The 16,374-nt window shown below is 39.3% G+C and overlaps 2 protein-coding genes across 3 annotated transcripts in view; one reads left to right on the top strand and one right to left on the bottom strand.

Annotated features, from left to right (window-relative positions):
• The window catches only part of LOC138012690 (rho GTPase-activating protein 15-like), a 37,537-nt gene extending 29,006 nt beyond the window's left edge, over window positions 1–8,531 (bottom strand). Inside the window, exons 1-2 of one of the 2 annotated variants that reach the window (XM_068859539.1) lie at window positions 7,538–8,531; window positions 2,953–3,147 (exon numbers count right to left, since the gene is read on the bottom strand). In XM_068859539.1, the coding sequence (XP_068715640.1) occupies window positions 2,953–3,147; window positions 7,538–8,023 (681 nt within the window). In that variant the 5' untranslated portion in view covers window positions 8,024–8,531. The remainder of the gene's footprint in view (window positions 1–2,952; window positions 3,148–7,537) is intronic. The other variant, XM_068859540.1, reaches the window with a different exon arrangement.
• Window positions 8,532–8,848: 317 nt separating this feature from the next.
• LOC138012691 (uncharacterized) lies at window positions 8,849–14,397 on the top strand. The gene is made up of 3 exons (XM_068859542.1): window positions 8,849–9,284; window positions 12,148–12,384; window positions 14,210–14,397. The coding sequence occupies exons 1-3, from the start codon at window positions 8,981–8,983 to the stop codon at window positions 14,260–14,262; spliced, it is 594 nt and encodes a 197-aa protein (XP_068715643.1). The 5' UTR covers window positions 8,849–8,980; the 3' UTR covers window positions 14,263–14,397.
• Window positions 14,398–16,374: the final 1,977 nt, after the last annotated feature.

The following is a 16,374-nucleotide window of genomic DNA, read 5'->3' as shown; positions in this document are numbered from 1 at the left end:
TCCCCTACCGGTAACAGATCAACCATGGGGCACCAGCTCCAAACCTCACCTCTTGATGATGAGTTTAAATCCAATAAAATTTAATTAAATGATGATTTAAAGCGAGTTTCAATCAAGTGTCATAAAACCAAAACCAAAGTAATTACTTTGGCCAATCAAAAAGGACGGAGAGAATCCAATGAACCAATCAAAACTCTAAGTAATTACACGCAACCGACACAAAGTGCGGGGAAAATGTGCACGCACAAGCCACGATTGGTTTTGGTTTCACTTCTGATTGGTTGAAAAAAAATGGCGCAAGAACTTTGAACCAATCACTGAGTGAAGTAATCATAAACCAAAGTAATTCGCTAATTATTTTCGATGCTCAATTGAAAACCGCTCTGACAAACCAGTTAACTGCCACAAGCTTAGGTTCACAAGAAGGCTTAGGTTCACACTGGGGACATAACATGGATGGTGATGAAAGAAAGAAAAACCTACAGACAGAGTGTAGTTTGCAGGGTGCTGTTCTGGGACCACTGTTTAATATATCTTCTTTGTGTCTCCGTTTGGTATTATTGTTGAGAGGCATTGCATGCTATACCATCTTTATGCAGATGATACCCAGATTTATAATTATGCCATTTGACTCTTGTCAATCTGGTGTGTTAACTAGTTCGAGATTAGAAGCCTGCATTGGTGACGTTAGTAAGTGCATGTCGGCCAACAGATTGAAGCTTAACTCACTGAGTCAGAAAAAACAGCATTTTCTGTATTTGGTTCCCAGTTTCGTCCAAGCCAGTCTCTTCCTTATGTCCGAGTTAATAAAGATCTGATCAACACTCCTGATTCTGCCATAAGTGTTATTTTTTACAAGCATTAATTTTGGCTTATGAATTTCACGTAAACAGTATTTTTGTCAGTCATCTTTCTTTCACATACAAAGTATTTCTACAGGCCTTCTGATATTACGCGATGGTGCGATTTCGCACAATCGACCTCAAATCGCATCCGATTGCACAATTCACGAAAAATCGCATAATTCACAAAAGGACGCGCAAAATTCATAAAATGAAACATAAATCAACACGTTTCTTAGAAATTCCTGCATAAATACGCCATTTTTAAGATGATATATCTTGGAAAAAGGCTAAAAAACCTTCGTCACCTTCGATTTCGTAAACATTTGAAGTTCAAGGCGTTATTTTTCATGTCGAGGACCTGGTACGAGTCTCCTTCTATTGGTGCAACACAAACACGTCCTTATATACACACCACTGAAATGACACAGTTGCCTTCTCTAAGAGAAGAGATTTGTGAAAAATAAGCGAAGTTGTAAGTTTTTCGGCAAAATGTAGTTTCTTTCGTTGAAAACTGATAAAAACTTACTCATAATTTTGTTGTGAAAGCGCTCGCTTTTTCTTCGACGAAGAAGGAAGTTCCCACCTTCCGCCCAATCTGACAGCTCACGATTGACCAAGAAAGTACCTCACAGGTACGCTCCACGGTTATGATGGACCGATGTTTTTCTCGTCGTGCAATATTAGGGCCTTTTATACGAGAGAAAATAAGCCGCGGCTTACTCTGGCCACGGTGTACAAAATACGCAAAAGGAACTATTTATACGAATATATATTCCCAGGTCATTATAAGCCGCGGCTTGAAAAAGACGTGAACGTAGATTTTGTACCATTTATACGGGATGAACATTCGAGTCTTCTGTAAGCCGCGGCCAGAGAAAGCCGCGGCTTATTTTCTCTCGTATAAATGGGGGTATGGCCCTATTGTGATTGACCATCTTCGGAAGTTCCTGGTTGACAAGCACCTTGATCATTCATTTGGCATGTTAGCTGTGTCCTTTCAACTTTTATAAACGTGGTGCACCGGTAGTGCAGAAGACCTCATTTTTTTTATTTATCCCAACTAATGGCGATCGAGATACATAATTACTGTTCCTTTGTGTTCAAAATGTCTTTAGGGCAGCAAAAAAGTGTTTTCCTTAACCTGAAACCTTATAAAACAAGCTTAAAATTGCTGAGAAAAAAATCGCATAATTTACATTATTTATCGCATAATTGGCCTTTCTAATCGCACAATCTGCCTTGAAAAAATCGCATACTTTGCATTTTTTAATCGCACCCTATCAGATGGCCTGTTTCTAGCATAGGGAGATTCCTCTCCATCGACACCAGTAAAACACTGGTCCACGTGTTCATTACCTGCAAGCTTGATAACTGTAATGCCCTACTTTTTGGTTCACCTGACGAACTCATGGGGAAGCTTCAGCTGATTCAAAACTGTGCAACGAAGCTGATTTTCAATCAGAGGAAGTATGACCATGTTATGCCCTTCATGGAACAGCTCCATTGACTACCAGTTAAATATCACACTATGTACAAGGTCCTGATTTTCACCTACATGTACCAGGCTGTTAATGGATTGTCACCAGTTTATGCCACTGATTTACTGAATGCATGAAGATAGTCTCCATCACATTGTTTACTCTCTTCTAACCAACAAATACTCAAAGTACCAAGAACTAACACAGTTACCTATGGAGACTGCACAATTAGCATTGCTGCACCTAAACTGTGGAATTCTCTCCCTTTTGACATTAGATCATGTGACAGTCTGAATATGTTATAACTTAGTCCAAGCTGACAACTCATCTTTTTGTGTCGCATATTTAAGATTTTTAATAATTATTAACCTTTTATCTTACGTTTTTGAAGTATGGTTACAAGTTCATACTTATCCTTCTATATATTAAAATTGAAATTTATGGTCAAGTGTGTTAGAGCATTAGAGCATGTATAATTATATAGTATTTATTAAGTGAAGATGTGATTCATTTCATATATCATTTCGTTTGTTAATTAAATTAATATTACTTTCATTGTAATGCACCTCAGAGTATTGAATTTGGCATATACAATGTAAGTAGTATTTATTATTTATTTGATTACTAACCCCTGGACTGAGAGGAGGTGTTTTCGCTTGTGCTGTCCTTGGTGGCTTCCAAAAGGTCTCACCAGATCTGCTGTTAAAATAACAAGGTCGGCCAGTTTCTTCATCATGCTTTAAGACCCATCCAACAGGAAGAGACTGCGACTTGGGTCGATCAGGTTTTGGCAATGAAAAACTACCACCTGGGCGGATTCCACTCTTAAGATAGAAAAATGATCATGTTTCAAAGTTATTTCTTTAACTGAGAACAAGTGCTTTACATTGGGCAGAGTACAAAATTAAAAAAAACTTGATTTCAATATACTGCTTTTTTATAAGTTAGGGGAAAACCAGAATACCCAAAGAAAAACCTTGGAACAGACAACTAACAAAACTTAACACACATTAATTAATAATAATTTATTATTTTCTGTGAAGTTAAGTTTAATTAATTAAGGAACTGATTCTAAGCCACACCAGTGCAGTGCTCAACTTTCAGGGAAAAACCTAGGGAACAGCTGGCCCTCAGTTTTCAGATTTGGTTGCCACCTCAAGTACTTTTAGTCGCCAAAAAGTTTCAGCCCTTCGGGCCTTAAACATTTCAACAAAATGCAAAAATGCAAGGGAGGCTAAGCCAAAAATCAGAGTGCGTAAAGTGTCCTTGACAGCCAGAGGTGGGTAAAAATTGTTGCCATTAAATTTTTAAATACTGGGTAATTTGACTTGAAAATAAATTGGACAAAAAATAATGCACATCAATCATACATGTAACATTGCTATCAAATTTGACTGTGACCGAGTCAACTGTTGCATTTAGTTTGAAACGTATTTTAAAGTTGTGAAGGCTTTTTCTGTATTCAAAATCAATCATGTACACTTTCCACATAAAATTAAGCATTTTTAGAAAAATCTTGGATGTCACTCATGGAATGAATTTAATATTAATTTTAAAAAGCTGTAGATTTCAGTTTGCATTTCCTTGAGGATTCATAAACACAGTTTTCGAAGGCTACACGCATGCGTCCGCTATTAGACATTCATTGCACTCATTCGATAAATATAAAAAAATTAAATAATAATAATAATATGACAAAAATATCTCAGTGGCGACTATTAAAGTGTGAAAAGTTAGTCGCCAGCGAATAAAATCCACTTGCATTGGCGACCTCAGCAGTCAAAACATCAAGCACTGCAGTGGAAGGCAATTTGGTGCTCTAATCCACTAAGACAACCCCTAACAAAAAAACTAATGAACCAGATTCTGCAAGTCACCAGCAGGGTTCTATCTAGGATTTATTGTTTTGGGGGCAAGTCCCGAATGGCCAAACGCCACAAGCTTCCTAGGGGGCATGCAGCGCCAGAAGCTTTTTGAAATGAGTATGTGCTGAGATGCAATATTATATGGCTTGTGTTTGTAGCCGACATAACACGCGCTCTGATTGGCTAATTGTGACTGAATTTTAGGGCATTATTTTCCCGTAATGACAATGGGCCGATTACGGGCTTGCAAAAATAAAGCAAAAGGTAATTAAAAAGCTACATAATAAACAGAGTTAACTGAATAGAGTGTAATGTGAAGTGCCAGATTTCAATCCCATATAAACCATGTGCGCTTTAGCCCTACAGATGGAAATGGGCCCACACAAGGACAGAGAAAAACTCTGACCAGGGTGGGAATTGAACCCACGACCTTCGGCTTAGATCTCCGCCGCTCTACCAACTGAGCTACAAGGTCAGACGGGAGCAGGCCGTGGGAAGTGAAGATGTTAAAGTCACGGCAATGAACATGTACAAGTACAAGGAAAGGTTACGTTTATACAAACGTTGGCCGTGTAGCACTTATATTTTAAACAGAGTTAACTGAATAGAGTGTAATGTGAAGTGCCAGATTTCAATCCCATATAAACCATGTGAGCTTTAGCCCTATAGATGGAAATGGGCCCACACAAGGACAGAGAAAAACTCTGACCAGGGTGGGAATTGAACCCACGACCTTCGGGTTAGATCTCCGCCGCTCTACCGACTGCGCTACAAGGTCAGACGGGAGCAGGCCGTGGGAAGTGAAGATGTTAAAGTCACGGCAATGAACATGTACAAGTACAAGGAAAGGTTACGTTTATACAAACGTTGGCCGTGTAGCACTTATATTTTAAACAGAGTTAACTGAATAGAGTGTAATGTGAAGTGCCAGATTTCAATCCCATATAAACCATGTGAGCTTTAGCCCTACAGATGGAAATGGGCCCACACAAGGACAGAGAAAAACTCTCCCATGACCTCGGGCCAATATTCTCCAGTACGGCCCTCGCGCTCGGTTAGTAAGAAGTTACTACAGGCCCCAGTAGTTTGAAAGATGCATAGTGCTATCCACCAGATAAATCACTATTCACTGGATAACTCAATTGAACACGCTAGTATTTACATATCCACTAGATAGTGGTTTATCCGGTGGATAGCAGTTATCCACCTTGTGAAATACTGGGGCCAGAGCTCTAAATCTAGTTAGCATCAGTTAATTCAGTACCTGCAATATAGGTAAAGTACTATGTTACAATAATGAAATTAAAGTAATTTTTGTCATGAATATCTTTAATACTCTTTCTCCACACCTCTATAAAGCTGCCTAACGGTCACCCGGTCGCCTAGGGCCCCTTATAATTTGCGAGCACTGGCGACCGAATTTCTGAATGGCGCCTAACTTATCACAAGGCGATTCATCCTCACTTTCTTGTAAATTTGATCCCAACTGGAGATCAGACGATGAAAACAGATTTATGGTTGGAGAGAATGGCAGCCATGCAAATTCCACAAATAAACAACACTTCAACTTCTAAACGTGGTCAATACTGATAAGGGCTTTCATTGCATTACCTCCTGGTAGTGCACGGAGACTGGGTCGCAATGTGATTCCTAAAAATATCGAAATGCTACGTCCATGTTTCCCCGTTTTATTTTATGCACACAAAGGCAGTTAAATTCATGTGCATTAGCTTGCGGAAAGTTACGCGACCAAAGAAACATGTTCATACCATCAGCTCTCAAGAGACTTTCTAGAAAAACGTGGTACAATACTATTTGTAATGTGATTTCTTAACCTTGAATTAAATGCTGAAACAAAATATTACTTGTTTGGACGATGTCTGCACTACTGTATCTACAAAAATGTCAACATGCCTCACGTGCGAGTCTCCTTTTTCCCTGCGTTAATTGCTGAAGGTTTACTTGGTTTTTTGCCAAGTGACAGCAGTGGAGCTCTTGCAACAGGTAAGCAAGACTTTTTTCTTCTGGTGTCATCATTCGGAACTCAAGTATTAGGTAGGAATACGAAGTCACTTCAGTGATACAATTAAAAATGCATTTCCGTGATGCGATGCTGTATCTCCCATTCATTGCTTATGGTTCTTCCCTAACCCCAATACCTGGATCTTTATGCACTTAAGACGTGCAAGTGAAAAAATATTAACAAACAAACAAACCACAAGGTGGTAAATTATTTTCTGAAGTACATGTACACTTTTACTATTCCAATATGAAATGTTGATCAGTGACGGACAGGATCAAGAATTGTGACTACTGTCGCCCTTGATCTTGAAGATAAACAGAGTTTAATTAACTTGGAAAAATATGTGATTCCTTTTTTTCACTTCATTTACAAAATTAATGGGGACATTAGATTTTCAGTGAGTGATTAACCCATTGACTCCCAGGGGTTCCCCATTGACGAGTAAAATCGTCTGGCGTTAGACAGAGTAAAATAGTCTGGCGTTAGACAGAGTAAAATAGTCTGGCGTTAGACAGAGTAAAATAGAAAGTCTGACCGGTTTCGGCCGGTTTGGATGTCGATGGGTTAATGGAGACAGTTTTTCAGTGAGTGATTAATGGAGACATTATGATTAACCTATTGACTCCCGAGGGTTCCTCATTGACGAGTAAAATCGTCTGGCGTTAGACAGAGTAAAAAGTCTGGCCGGTTTAGGCAGGTTTGGGTGTTACAGGGTTAATGCAACATTTACTGTCATAAGGTACACACCAGTTTTTTTGGTAAGTTACCTGTGGCACGTTCACATCTTTCATATTGTCATAACTTAGGAAGACCACCTGACTTCTGCGCGAGGGGGGTGCAGGGGTGCTGGGTTAATAATTAAGTAATTCTGGGTTCTTGAAAAATTGATTTGGGCTACTACCTTTTAATGTTGGGAGCTCCCGGAAAATTTTCTTAGGCAGCAACCTTGCTGTAATGTCACAAGGAATTCGCTTGATGATGAATTTTAATCATACCGTGTTGTGGATTCTTTTGATCAGAGGATCAAAAAGTTTTAACTGAGCATTTAAAAGTAAATGGACATTTATATAATATGTAAGCTTAATTGATCCAACAATCTTGATCGAGAGGGATCATGATAGGCCCCTATAGATGCAAACCATTAGCTTATATTAGAAAACGTAAGCCGAAACTTGTTTGCAAAATTTTCGGTTTTCAATCGCTTATCAACATTGTTGATTTTTTAAACATCGCAACAAACAAACTCGCCTCGGGTTCGCTATAACAATAAAAACGAGCCAAAGGAGAGAAGAAACGTGGGTAGTACTTAATAAAAAATAAACTCACCACTTCTAGAGCGTTCGCCAGAGATTTCACATTCGGAACACCACTTTTGTCTCCATTTGACTGTCCCGATACAGAGTTGGTCTCTCGAACGCCTTCTTCAACACTAATATTTTTTCTATAAATATTGTTGTGGTCTGCAGAACTACTCCTGTTGTAATTCCTGTCTGGTATTGTACTTTCTTCGTCGGTTTCCCTGACAGTGATTTCATTGTTTCGACCATATTCATCGTGAATTCCACTTTCTCCATTGTATGGGCGATTATTGTCGAAACTTTCCACGTTTTCGTAAATTGGATTGATGATTTCTTTCATGTAAGAGGCCGGGACGTACATGGGTTCCTGGGTTCCTTTCCTGAGGACATGCCACCAATCCCTATTTGTCTTGTTTAGCAATGTAAACCTCTCTCCGGTAGAAAATGTTATGGTTTTTCCATCTCTTACCTCGTATGAATACGGAAACAGGGCTTCCACAGTTCCATTCGCCATTAAAACTTCTCGGATTGAAGATAATACCCGATTTACAGCAGCTTCGAATTCATAAGAATCTACTGGGTAACGAGGGACGTCCTGGATAATTTACCATCGACGACAAAGCTAAGACCTTTTACGTCACAGAAAACTTGACGGCCATTTTCAACGCAGCTAGCCCAAGACACCTCGCAAGTTAACGATAACCGTCTGAACCAAATGTTTTCAACGTCTTTGATCCAAAATACGAAAGTACAACAGGACAAAGGACAAATGCAATTACTTAGCTTTAGCCTTTACGCAGTTGACATCCAAGGAAACGCATACACATTCACCAATCCTCCAAAACAATACAGCATGAATCAGTCACGTTGATATACGTCAATACACCCACACATTTGCCTTCGCTTGGCTTGAATTTAACACTTCAGGGAACTATGTGACTCAAAATTTCCGCAAATGCTGCCTAAATAAGAGTCCCCGGAATCTCCAAATAGAGCTTATATTTCGCCAGTCTCTTTGCAATGACCTCGTTTCCGGGACTTAGATATTATGCGAGGAGACTGAATCTAGTTCTCAGTGAAGCGTCGGAAACAGCCTCGTTCCCAGGGTTAGGGTACGAGTAGGAGAGAACCCTGGGAACGAGGTTGCGTCGGAAAGCGAAAATGTGCTGAAAATGTGCCAATTCACCTCGACAAAAATCCAGGAAAAAACCAACCAATTAGAAGCCAAGGAATCGAAACAACAAATCTTCGTCATGTTTCCCGCGTTTCCAAGAAACCATCCGGAAGTAGTTAAAATGGAAGAGGTCCTCACTATCGGGAGAATCCCCAAGCATATTTTTAGCTTTTGACGGCTTTGAACCTAGCTTATTTCTACCCGACGTGGGCGACAAAGTAATTTTATTTCCTTTGACCTGAGAAGAGTCGACACAAAGACACCTTGGAGACGCATTTTTGATCGATTGAAGATAAAATGGATTCCCTGCACAAGAAAGTGCTGTGTAACAAAACAAGCGCGATCATGCTAAGAATTTCTAACCCGTCGGTTTTGGCGGCATTTCTTTCGCGTATCTTCACTTCTTCGGACAAGGAAGAAATTGCAGCGAGACAAACAAATAATGGACCCACGGTTGCAACCCAAGCTTTGATCCACTTGCTAGAGAAGCGAGGGCCAAACGCTTTCCAGGGTTTCATCGATGCTTTAAAAGACGATGCATTCAAACACAATGATTTGGCCGAAGAACTGGAAAATGAAGAAAGAAGGCTGAGTGGACAGGGTAGGTTTCTGCACACTTTCGACACACTTCCAGTTGTCACGTTATGAACATCGTTATTTCGATCGTGGGTTGGACAGCAAACAATGTCCCAGCATTGGGGTATATTGTGCGTGAGACTCTGCGCAATCCATCCCGTTTAATCACTTCGCCAGTGTTGTTAATATTCAAAAGATAACTTTGCTTTCCAAATTCAAGACTCCACTTTGCAATCTTTATGATTTACAGTCTGAAATTATGTAAGAGATTGGCAGCATCCTAATTGGCATTGTGGTGAGAACAATCCCACCAGGGCTAGGCCTACTGTAGGTTCCCCCCCCCCCCCCCCCTGCTACGAGAGGCTTTCCTCCGAGGACTACGGTTTTCCTTTCTCCTCAAAAACCAACATTTGATTTGAGTTGATCTCTGTGCTGGAAGACTTGAATAAATAAAAAGTTACTTCCAATTTTATATTCTACATGTACCTGTGATTTGTGAATTTCATCCTAGTTAATTATTAACTTGCTACTGTTATTTAAACTTGAGCATAATACCTGACCTAACTGGGTAAATCCTAACCTAACCTAATGCTAACCTACCCGTATATGTACTGTACCCTGCATTTGGCTGATTCGATATTCAATCCCCTTCTCCTTTTCTAACCTGTTCTTGCATTTATTCAGAAACAATTGATGCTAATTTCTTCGGATCATTATTGCTTTAATTTGTCCACCCATGGCTTTCTCTATCCGTTGAATAATACTCGCTCTGTATTTTCTTCTTCCAGTATCCTTCTATTCTTGTTGTCTCTTTGTTCTGCTTCAGCTTACTCTTCAATGCCTTCCATTGCTCCACAGTTTCTACTTCAAAAAATTGGCCGTTGGCAAAACGTGGATCAGAGTGGACCAGACCAGTGTCGCAGTGATATGTGTAACCCCGTGATATGTGTATCCCCGCACACATATCACTAGTGATATGTGTATCCCCTCAATATGGCGGCCAGTGATATGTGTATCCCCCACCCCCCACCCCCCTCCCCTCCAAAAAATAAATAATTACGGCTAGCTTGTGTTAATGGATGGAAATCGGTGAACACAGATCAGACATGATTTTTTCAAGGTACCAACACTAGAAACCATTTATTTGCAACTGAACCATCTTCCACAATCAGAACTGTAAAGACACGACTTATGGACCAGTAGCAAACATCAAACAATCTACTGGAAATATAAAGGAATCAAAATTGTCATTAAAACAAAAACATATCTTGGGGATACACATATCACTGGTGACCACAATCGTAGTGATATATGTATCTCCTGGCCTGTCGGCGTTCTCACCTGTCTAGCAAATTACTAGCTACTAGCTTTTTTTCTGGCTAGTACGTACGTAAGTGCATGAAATATTCCATCAACTGACAGCAAGTATTATTGATTCCCAATTATCACTGACAAATTTAAAAACAAGACAGACGACAGCGCGCTAGCCAGGAGATACACATATCACTGAGATCGCCAGTTCAGTGATATGTGTATCCCCAACATATCTCGGGGCTACGCTTATCACGGTACTCGTAGTCAGTGATATATTTTATATTTTGAATCGGTTGAAACTTTAAAATATAAACCCACAAAATCTGTCCCTCGTAGCCTCCATGTTTTCCTTGAAGCCTTTGGAGGCCCGGGTACAAAGCTTCAGTGCTTTTTGTATCCCTACCGGGGGTACACATATCACTAGTGATATGTGTGCGGGGATACACATGTCACGGGGGTACACACTGCCACACCGGATCAGATCAGATTGACAATACTTGGACTGGATCAATAACACTCCCAAAAGTAGATGGTCACCAGACAACTTGCTGAAGACAGGAGAAGTCGAATTCTGTGCCTTTCTTTCTTGTGTAGTCGTCTCCTTATTATTGAGAATCGTCGAAGTGTTTTTTATCCAGAGGTGATTACTAATTCCAAGGCAGAATTATGGAAGATATGATGTGACGAATTGACATCAATAAGCAAATTGACTACATACGCAACGGTCTTCTTCTTCAAACATGAAAACTGACAACAATTTTTTACTTTACCCCGGTCCCAATTGCACAATAGCCTGATTTAGCAAGAGAAAGTGAACGTCAGTTGACGAAAGGAGAGCCCGCAGAATACATGTAGTTGGGATTCTACTCTAACATAAACTAATGGATATTTTTGCTGCACACCCCATCATCAACTGACATTCCCGAGAGAAAGGCACAGAATTCGAGCACATTGTCTGGTGTCATTGATCCGGTCCAAGTTTTGTCAATCTGATCTTATCCAGTCCGGTCGGGTCTGAACCAGTCCGATGTGGTCCAATTCCGTCCGATCCACATTTTGCCAACGGCCCAAATCCTAACCCTTACCCTAAACCTTCAAATAAAGTTAATTGTTTCCTTTTTTCCTTTCCTTCAGACTACTTCTAATTCCAAACCAATTGAACAACCTTGCCAACTTTCTCCCCCACACCTCCTAAACAATGTTGAAGGCCAAACCGTGCACAACATTTTGTGATAAGTGCTTGACACCGGGGACATAACATATTTGTCCTGGTGGGGAGTAGCCTACGTGTAGCCGTACCCTACCCCCCGAAGCAAAAATCGGGGGTAGGGTACGACTACACATAGGCTAGGTGGGGAGGAGGGTCAATGAAACAATAATTTTCTTTGAAAGATGGTGATTCTATTAAATTCCATATCACTCCCAGCATTTAAAAGTTTACTTAAATTAATTAAGGCAACTGATCCGTTATGGGTTGCTTCTCGTTTCCTTTTGTTTTTATGCCACCTGTTTTTGCCTTTTTTTGTGGTACTTTTCTACAAAAAGTAAAAGTTGTTTTAATTACCCTCCACCAGACATGAGAAGATCACAGAGTCTTCCTACAGATTCAGAGGAACCTATGGAAGAGCAGTTTAGTAGAAGAGGATTGTCACCCCCACCACACTCAGCACCTGCTAGCTCGAGTGACTCTGAAATGTATAAGTTCAGTCCAGTGCCGCAATCACCTGTCTACAACCATGCTCATGAATTGCCAGAGATTGGTCGCGAGTCAAATTACCAAGAACAGTCATCTCCACCTGTGATCACACTAGGTAAGGAATATAGACAGGACCCACCACACATTAGCCTATAATATTATAGATCTAGCCTACATTTATTAGCATCTGCAATCATCATCATGTCATTATTACTTAGGATACAAATACAAAATGGGTGTTTGCATAGGAAATCATATAAACTTGCTCATGCATTTCATGATTTATGGGCATAAGTGATGTTTTCAATAACTGAAAGTTCTCAAATTGCACTCACATATGGCTTATACAATTTGAGAACTTGTTGAGATTACGGAATCAGGTACCAATTTCTTCCAATTCACTGAATGTTTGTACAGGTTTTAATTGGTGCCGATTGAAATGGAATCGGCAACGCGTCACACATTTTCATTGGGCTGTAGTAATTAACCAATAATAAGCTTATCTATAAAGAGTTCAAATATAGGTGGTTTTGCTTTGCAATACTGACCTCAACATTTCTCATGCATTCAAAATATTGGCCATAAAGTAGCAAAGTGAGGCAAACATCTACAAACAACAGTCGTGGTTGAAATTGATGCTTTACCATATTACCGGTACTCATTTAGCCACAGAAGCAACCAGTTTGAGAGAGCGAACTCTGACCAACTGAGACACAGGCACCCCAAGCTCAGTGTGAGGGAAAGCCAAGAAAATTATAAGGATCTGTATGGGAATCCCGATAAAAGACCTGAAAAGATAATTATTTTTACAAAAAGATTCTCAATTAAAAAGCCTATTGTAACCTTATTGCCATTATATTGTGGGTCGCCTTCTTCCTGTGCATTTTTTTTCCAGATTCGATGCAAATTAAGCCATTATCAGTTCCTCGGTTGTAGTAAAATACCAAAGCTGAACACTCAGTTCTCAGGAGCCCACCAAGGAGGCCAGTTGGGATTCTTAACAGTTGTCGTTGCTGTGTTCTGTCGTTTCGTTGATTGTGTTTCATTGGCCCTGAAAAGCCCCTATGGGGAGTGGTCAATTAAGTAATGTATTGTATTGCTTGGTCCTATGACAGTGTGGAGAAATAGGACATTATGGTGCATTATCACCACAGTCGATACCTGCAAAACATATTCGGGACATTTGTAAAATGACCTGATTAGAATGAGTCCTCCATCGATTCGTTGGAACACAATAATTAATTAATTTAATTCAATTTGGCAAGCAGGGAGGGGAGCCTTCAGGGGATACTTAGTAAATCTCTCACCTAAAGCTGTAATAATATATAGTTTTCTATCTATGTACATGTATCGTATTTTTAATGCATAGGGACAACAATAAGTATTAGGGAATTACATCATTCTATTCAGAGAGTTACTTTATGAATTTGTTGGTAGATTTCAAGCAACACGAAAATTTCGTAAGAAATCAAGCACACTGGAAATTTTCCGAATCAAGCAAAGCTGGCCATAAATTTTGTGAGCAAAGGGACCACTTCTCACACACCGCTGGGAGCCATGCCAAGCCGAACCACACAGCCTGACCTTTATTTATTTAACATAACATAATTGTCTTACAATTATGACACAAAAAAGTGGCTAGAGAATATTAAAGTTCACCTCAACTGAACACATTCTACAAGTACTTCACAGGTGGGTGGGCGGGGCATGTCAGGCAATGGCAGATGACAAAACAAAAACTGAAACTTTACACAAGCCACGTGACCTGAAACCCCCCGCATACCTGTACCCAGACTCCCAGCCCCGTGTGAGAAAAACGTTTTCTGCTTCTTTCGTTCCTCAGCCAGCAGAAAGCCACAGTCCATGTGGTTACTGGCTGCCACAGAAAAAAAAAACATTTTGACAACACTGATTGTTAATATGTATAATTTATCACACAGGCACACTAGTTAAGGACATCCCTTACAGTCTGCGTGCAAAATTGAAAAGATGATGAACGTACCTGATGCCAGGAACCATGATTGGAGAGGAGTTGCTGGTGCCATGGGTATGTCAACTGAGGATGTCAGACAATTGGAGGGTGAAGCAAAAGGGAGAATGACAGGCCTGTTTGAGATAATGATACAAACAAAAAAGAGTGTTAAGGATCTCTTGGAATTGATGAAAAATACAGATGTTCAGAGACTGGATGTTGTCGATGAAATTCGCAGAGGCTGCAAGCTTCCTGCACAAGATGTGATGGAAACAGACAGTGCAGAAACCCAAGTTTCAGGTTCAATATATTTTCTTTTTGTGTATAATTGCAATCTGTATGTTTTTGATAAAGGAGGGGAAATTAATTAGTAGTACGTGTATTACAGACCATGGGGCACCCTGCTTGACTTCATCATAAAACTCTTGTTCTTCTAAATAATTATATGTGACAACATACTGTCAGGCTTAAGACGTGATCTTAAAGCCTATAAAATCAAGAACTTTCAGTATATTTGTGCCTTAATTATTCAAATTAAATATTGAAAAACTTTGTTCAATGAAATAATTAGTGGCCATATTTGGAAGAATAAACTTGAACCTTGAATATCCCTAAAAGTCAGTGTCGCAGAATGATCCCACTTTTGCCATAATCTCTGATTTTTCAATTTGAATATTAGCAGTGATATGATGGCCTGCATCAATCTGAGCCACTTGATTATTATTTTATCTCAGAGTCCAGGCTGCTGCATGGAACTCTACAAAACTTAATGAAACATCTTCAGTATGATCAGACTCTAGTTTCCAGTATGAAAATACTGGTGCTGTCAGGATGAAAATGTCATCTTAATGCCAACTCAAAAAAAAGTTGGCACGTACTGTATACATGTAATATATTTTGATTTTCTTGCTCAATTAACTCACAGTTAGATTGTACAGTGAAGTAATTCGTACCATCATCCCCATGATTTAACCCACCTTGTTTTGGAAACATTTTTCAAAATCAAGGCAAAGTGTACAAGAAAATTGGAAATAAGTGTGCACATTTTAATGTCTCATTCATTAATTTTCGATGCAGTATCCAGCCAAGTAAATGGCCAGATATGATCGATGCAATCAATTTTTGATGCATGCTGAAAGAAACGACAAAAATGGGCGGGGCCTATACATTTAACTTATTAAAATATACAATGTGGCTTGCAAACAGCTGCGATGGGTCAGAGATGTCAAGTCAAAGTGCCTTTATAACGGGATATTTGTCAACTTGAAGCTCTACATCTCATAATAGTATTTTAGTAATCAGCTTCAATTCCTCTTGAATGTGAACTCATCAATAATTAAATTTATTGCTTGCATTGAGTTGAAATTGAATGAATCTTTGAATTGTTTTGGAATATAGGAAATTACGTTGTTATATATTCTAACTGCAGAATGGACATGAATGAAAGTTATTAAGTGCTACTATGATAAAAAATAATTATCACAGTGACTGCCTTTTTTTTATTTCCTTTTTTTTTATTGCTTAACACTTGACTGGCAGAATTTTGAGCTTTGATTTTTATCCAAAGGTTGTTTACTTTGAGTGAAAGTTTTGGATTTCATATCGGTCCGTCACGTTCAAAACTGACTAATTGGACTTCAGAGGGTTGGATCTAGGGAAAAGTGACGTCATTAATACTCACAAGCTTAAAATGTCAGTGTGTAATTTAACGCAGCTTATTATAATTATATGCAAAACACATTGTCAAGTTTAATAGTCTGAAAGGCTGAAAAGACTGTGCTACAAATTAATTCAGCGTGTACACAAGTATTATATCCTTAAACTACATGATTGTATTGAGTCTTTGACGTCATTTTCTCCTTGATTCAGCTCTCTCAAAATATTAAAGTTAGTAATGGTGGACCATTAATTATAATAAATAAGGAAATTCCAGTTAAAGAATTACAGGTGCCTTTTTTTTAAAATCAGGGCATAAAACTTTGGTCACTTTGTGACACAGTTTTGAAATCCAAAGAAAAAGGCGATTGATTTTTTGGGCATAGTACGTAGCACTTTAAAGCAATTTCAGCAGTTCTGCCAGCAATCCTGAAATCTCCAGGCGCGAAAGGGAATCAAACCCAATTTGACTGTGGA

This window comes from Montipora foliosa, chromosome 8, assembly GCF_036669935.1.
Source record: "Montipora foliosa isolate CH-2021 chromosome 8, ASM3666993v2, whole genome shotgun sequence".
Lineage (NCBI taxonomy): Eukaryota > Metazoa > Cnidaria > Anthozoa > Scleractinia > Acroporidae > Montipora > Montipora foliosa.
This window is presented reverse-complemented; position numbering and strand designations above follow the sequence as displayed.

What these genes read in the sequence shown, in the direction of transcription:
- LOC138012691 (XM_068859542.1), top strand. Translation starts at nt 8,981, where the DNA reads ATGGATTCCCTGCACAAGAAAGTGCTGTGTAACAAAACAAGCGCGATC. An exon ending in AAGAAGGCTGAGTGGACAGG is followed by an intron (nt 9,285 to 12,147) that starts GTAGGTTTCTGC and finishes ACCCTCCACCAG; the next exon opens with ACATGAGAAGATCACAGAGT. An exon ending in TCCACCTGTGATCACACTAG is followed by an intron (nt 12,385 to 14,209) that starts GTAAGGAATATA and finishes TTTATCACACAG; the next exon opens with GCACACTAGTTAAGGACATC.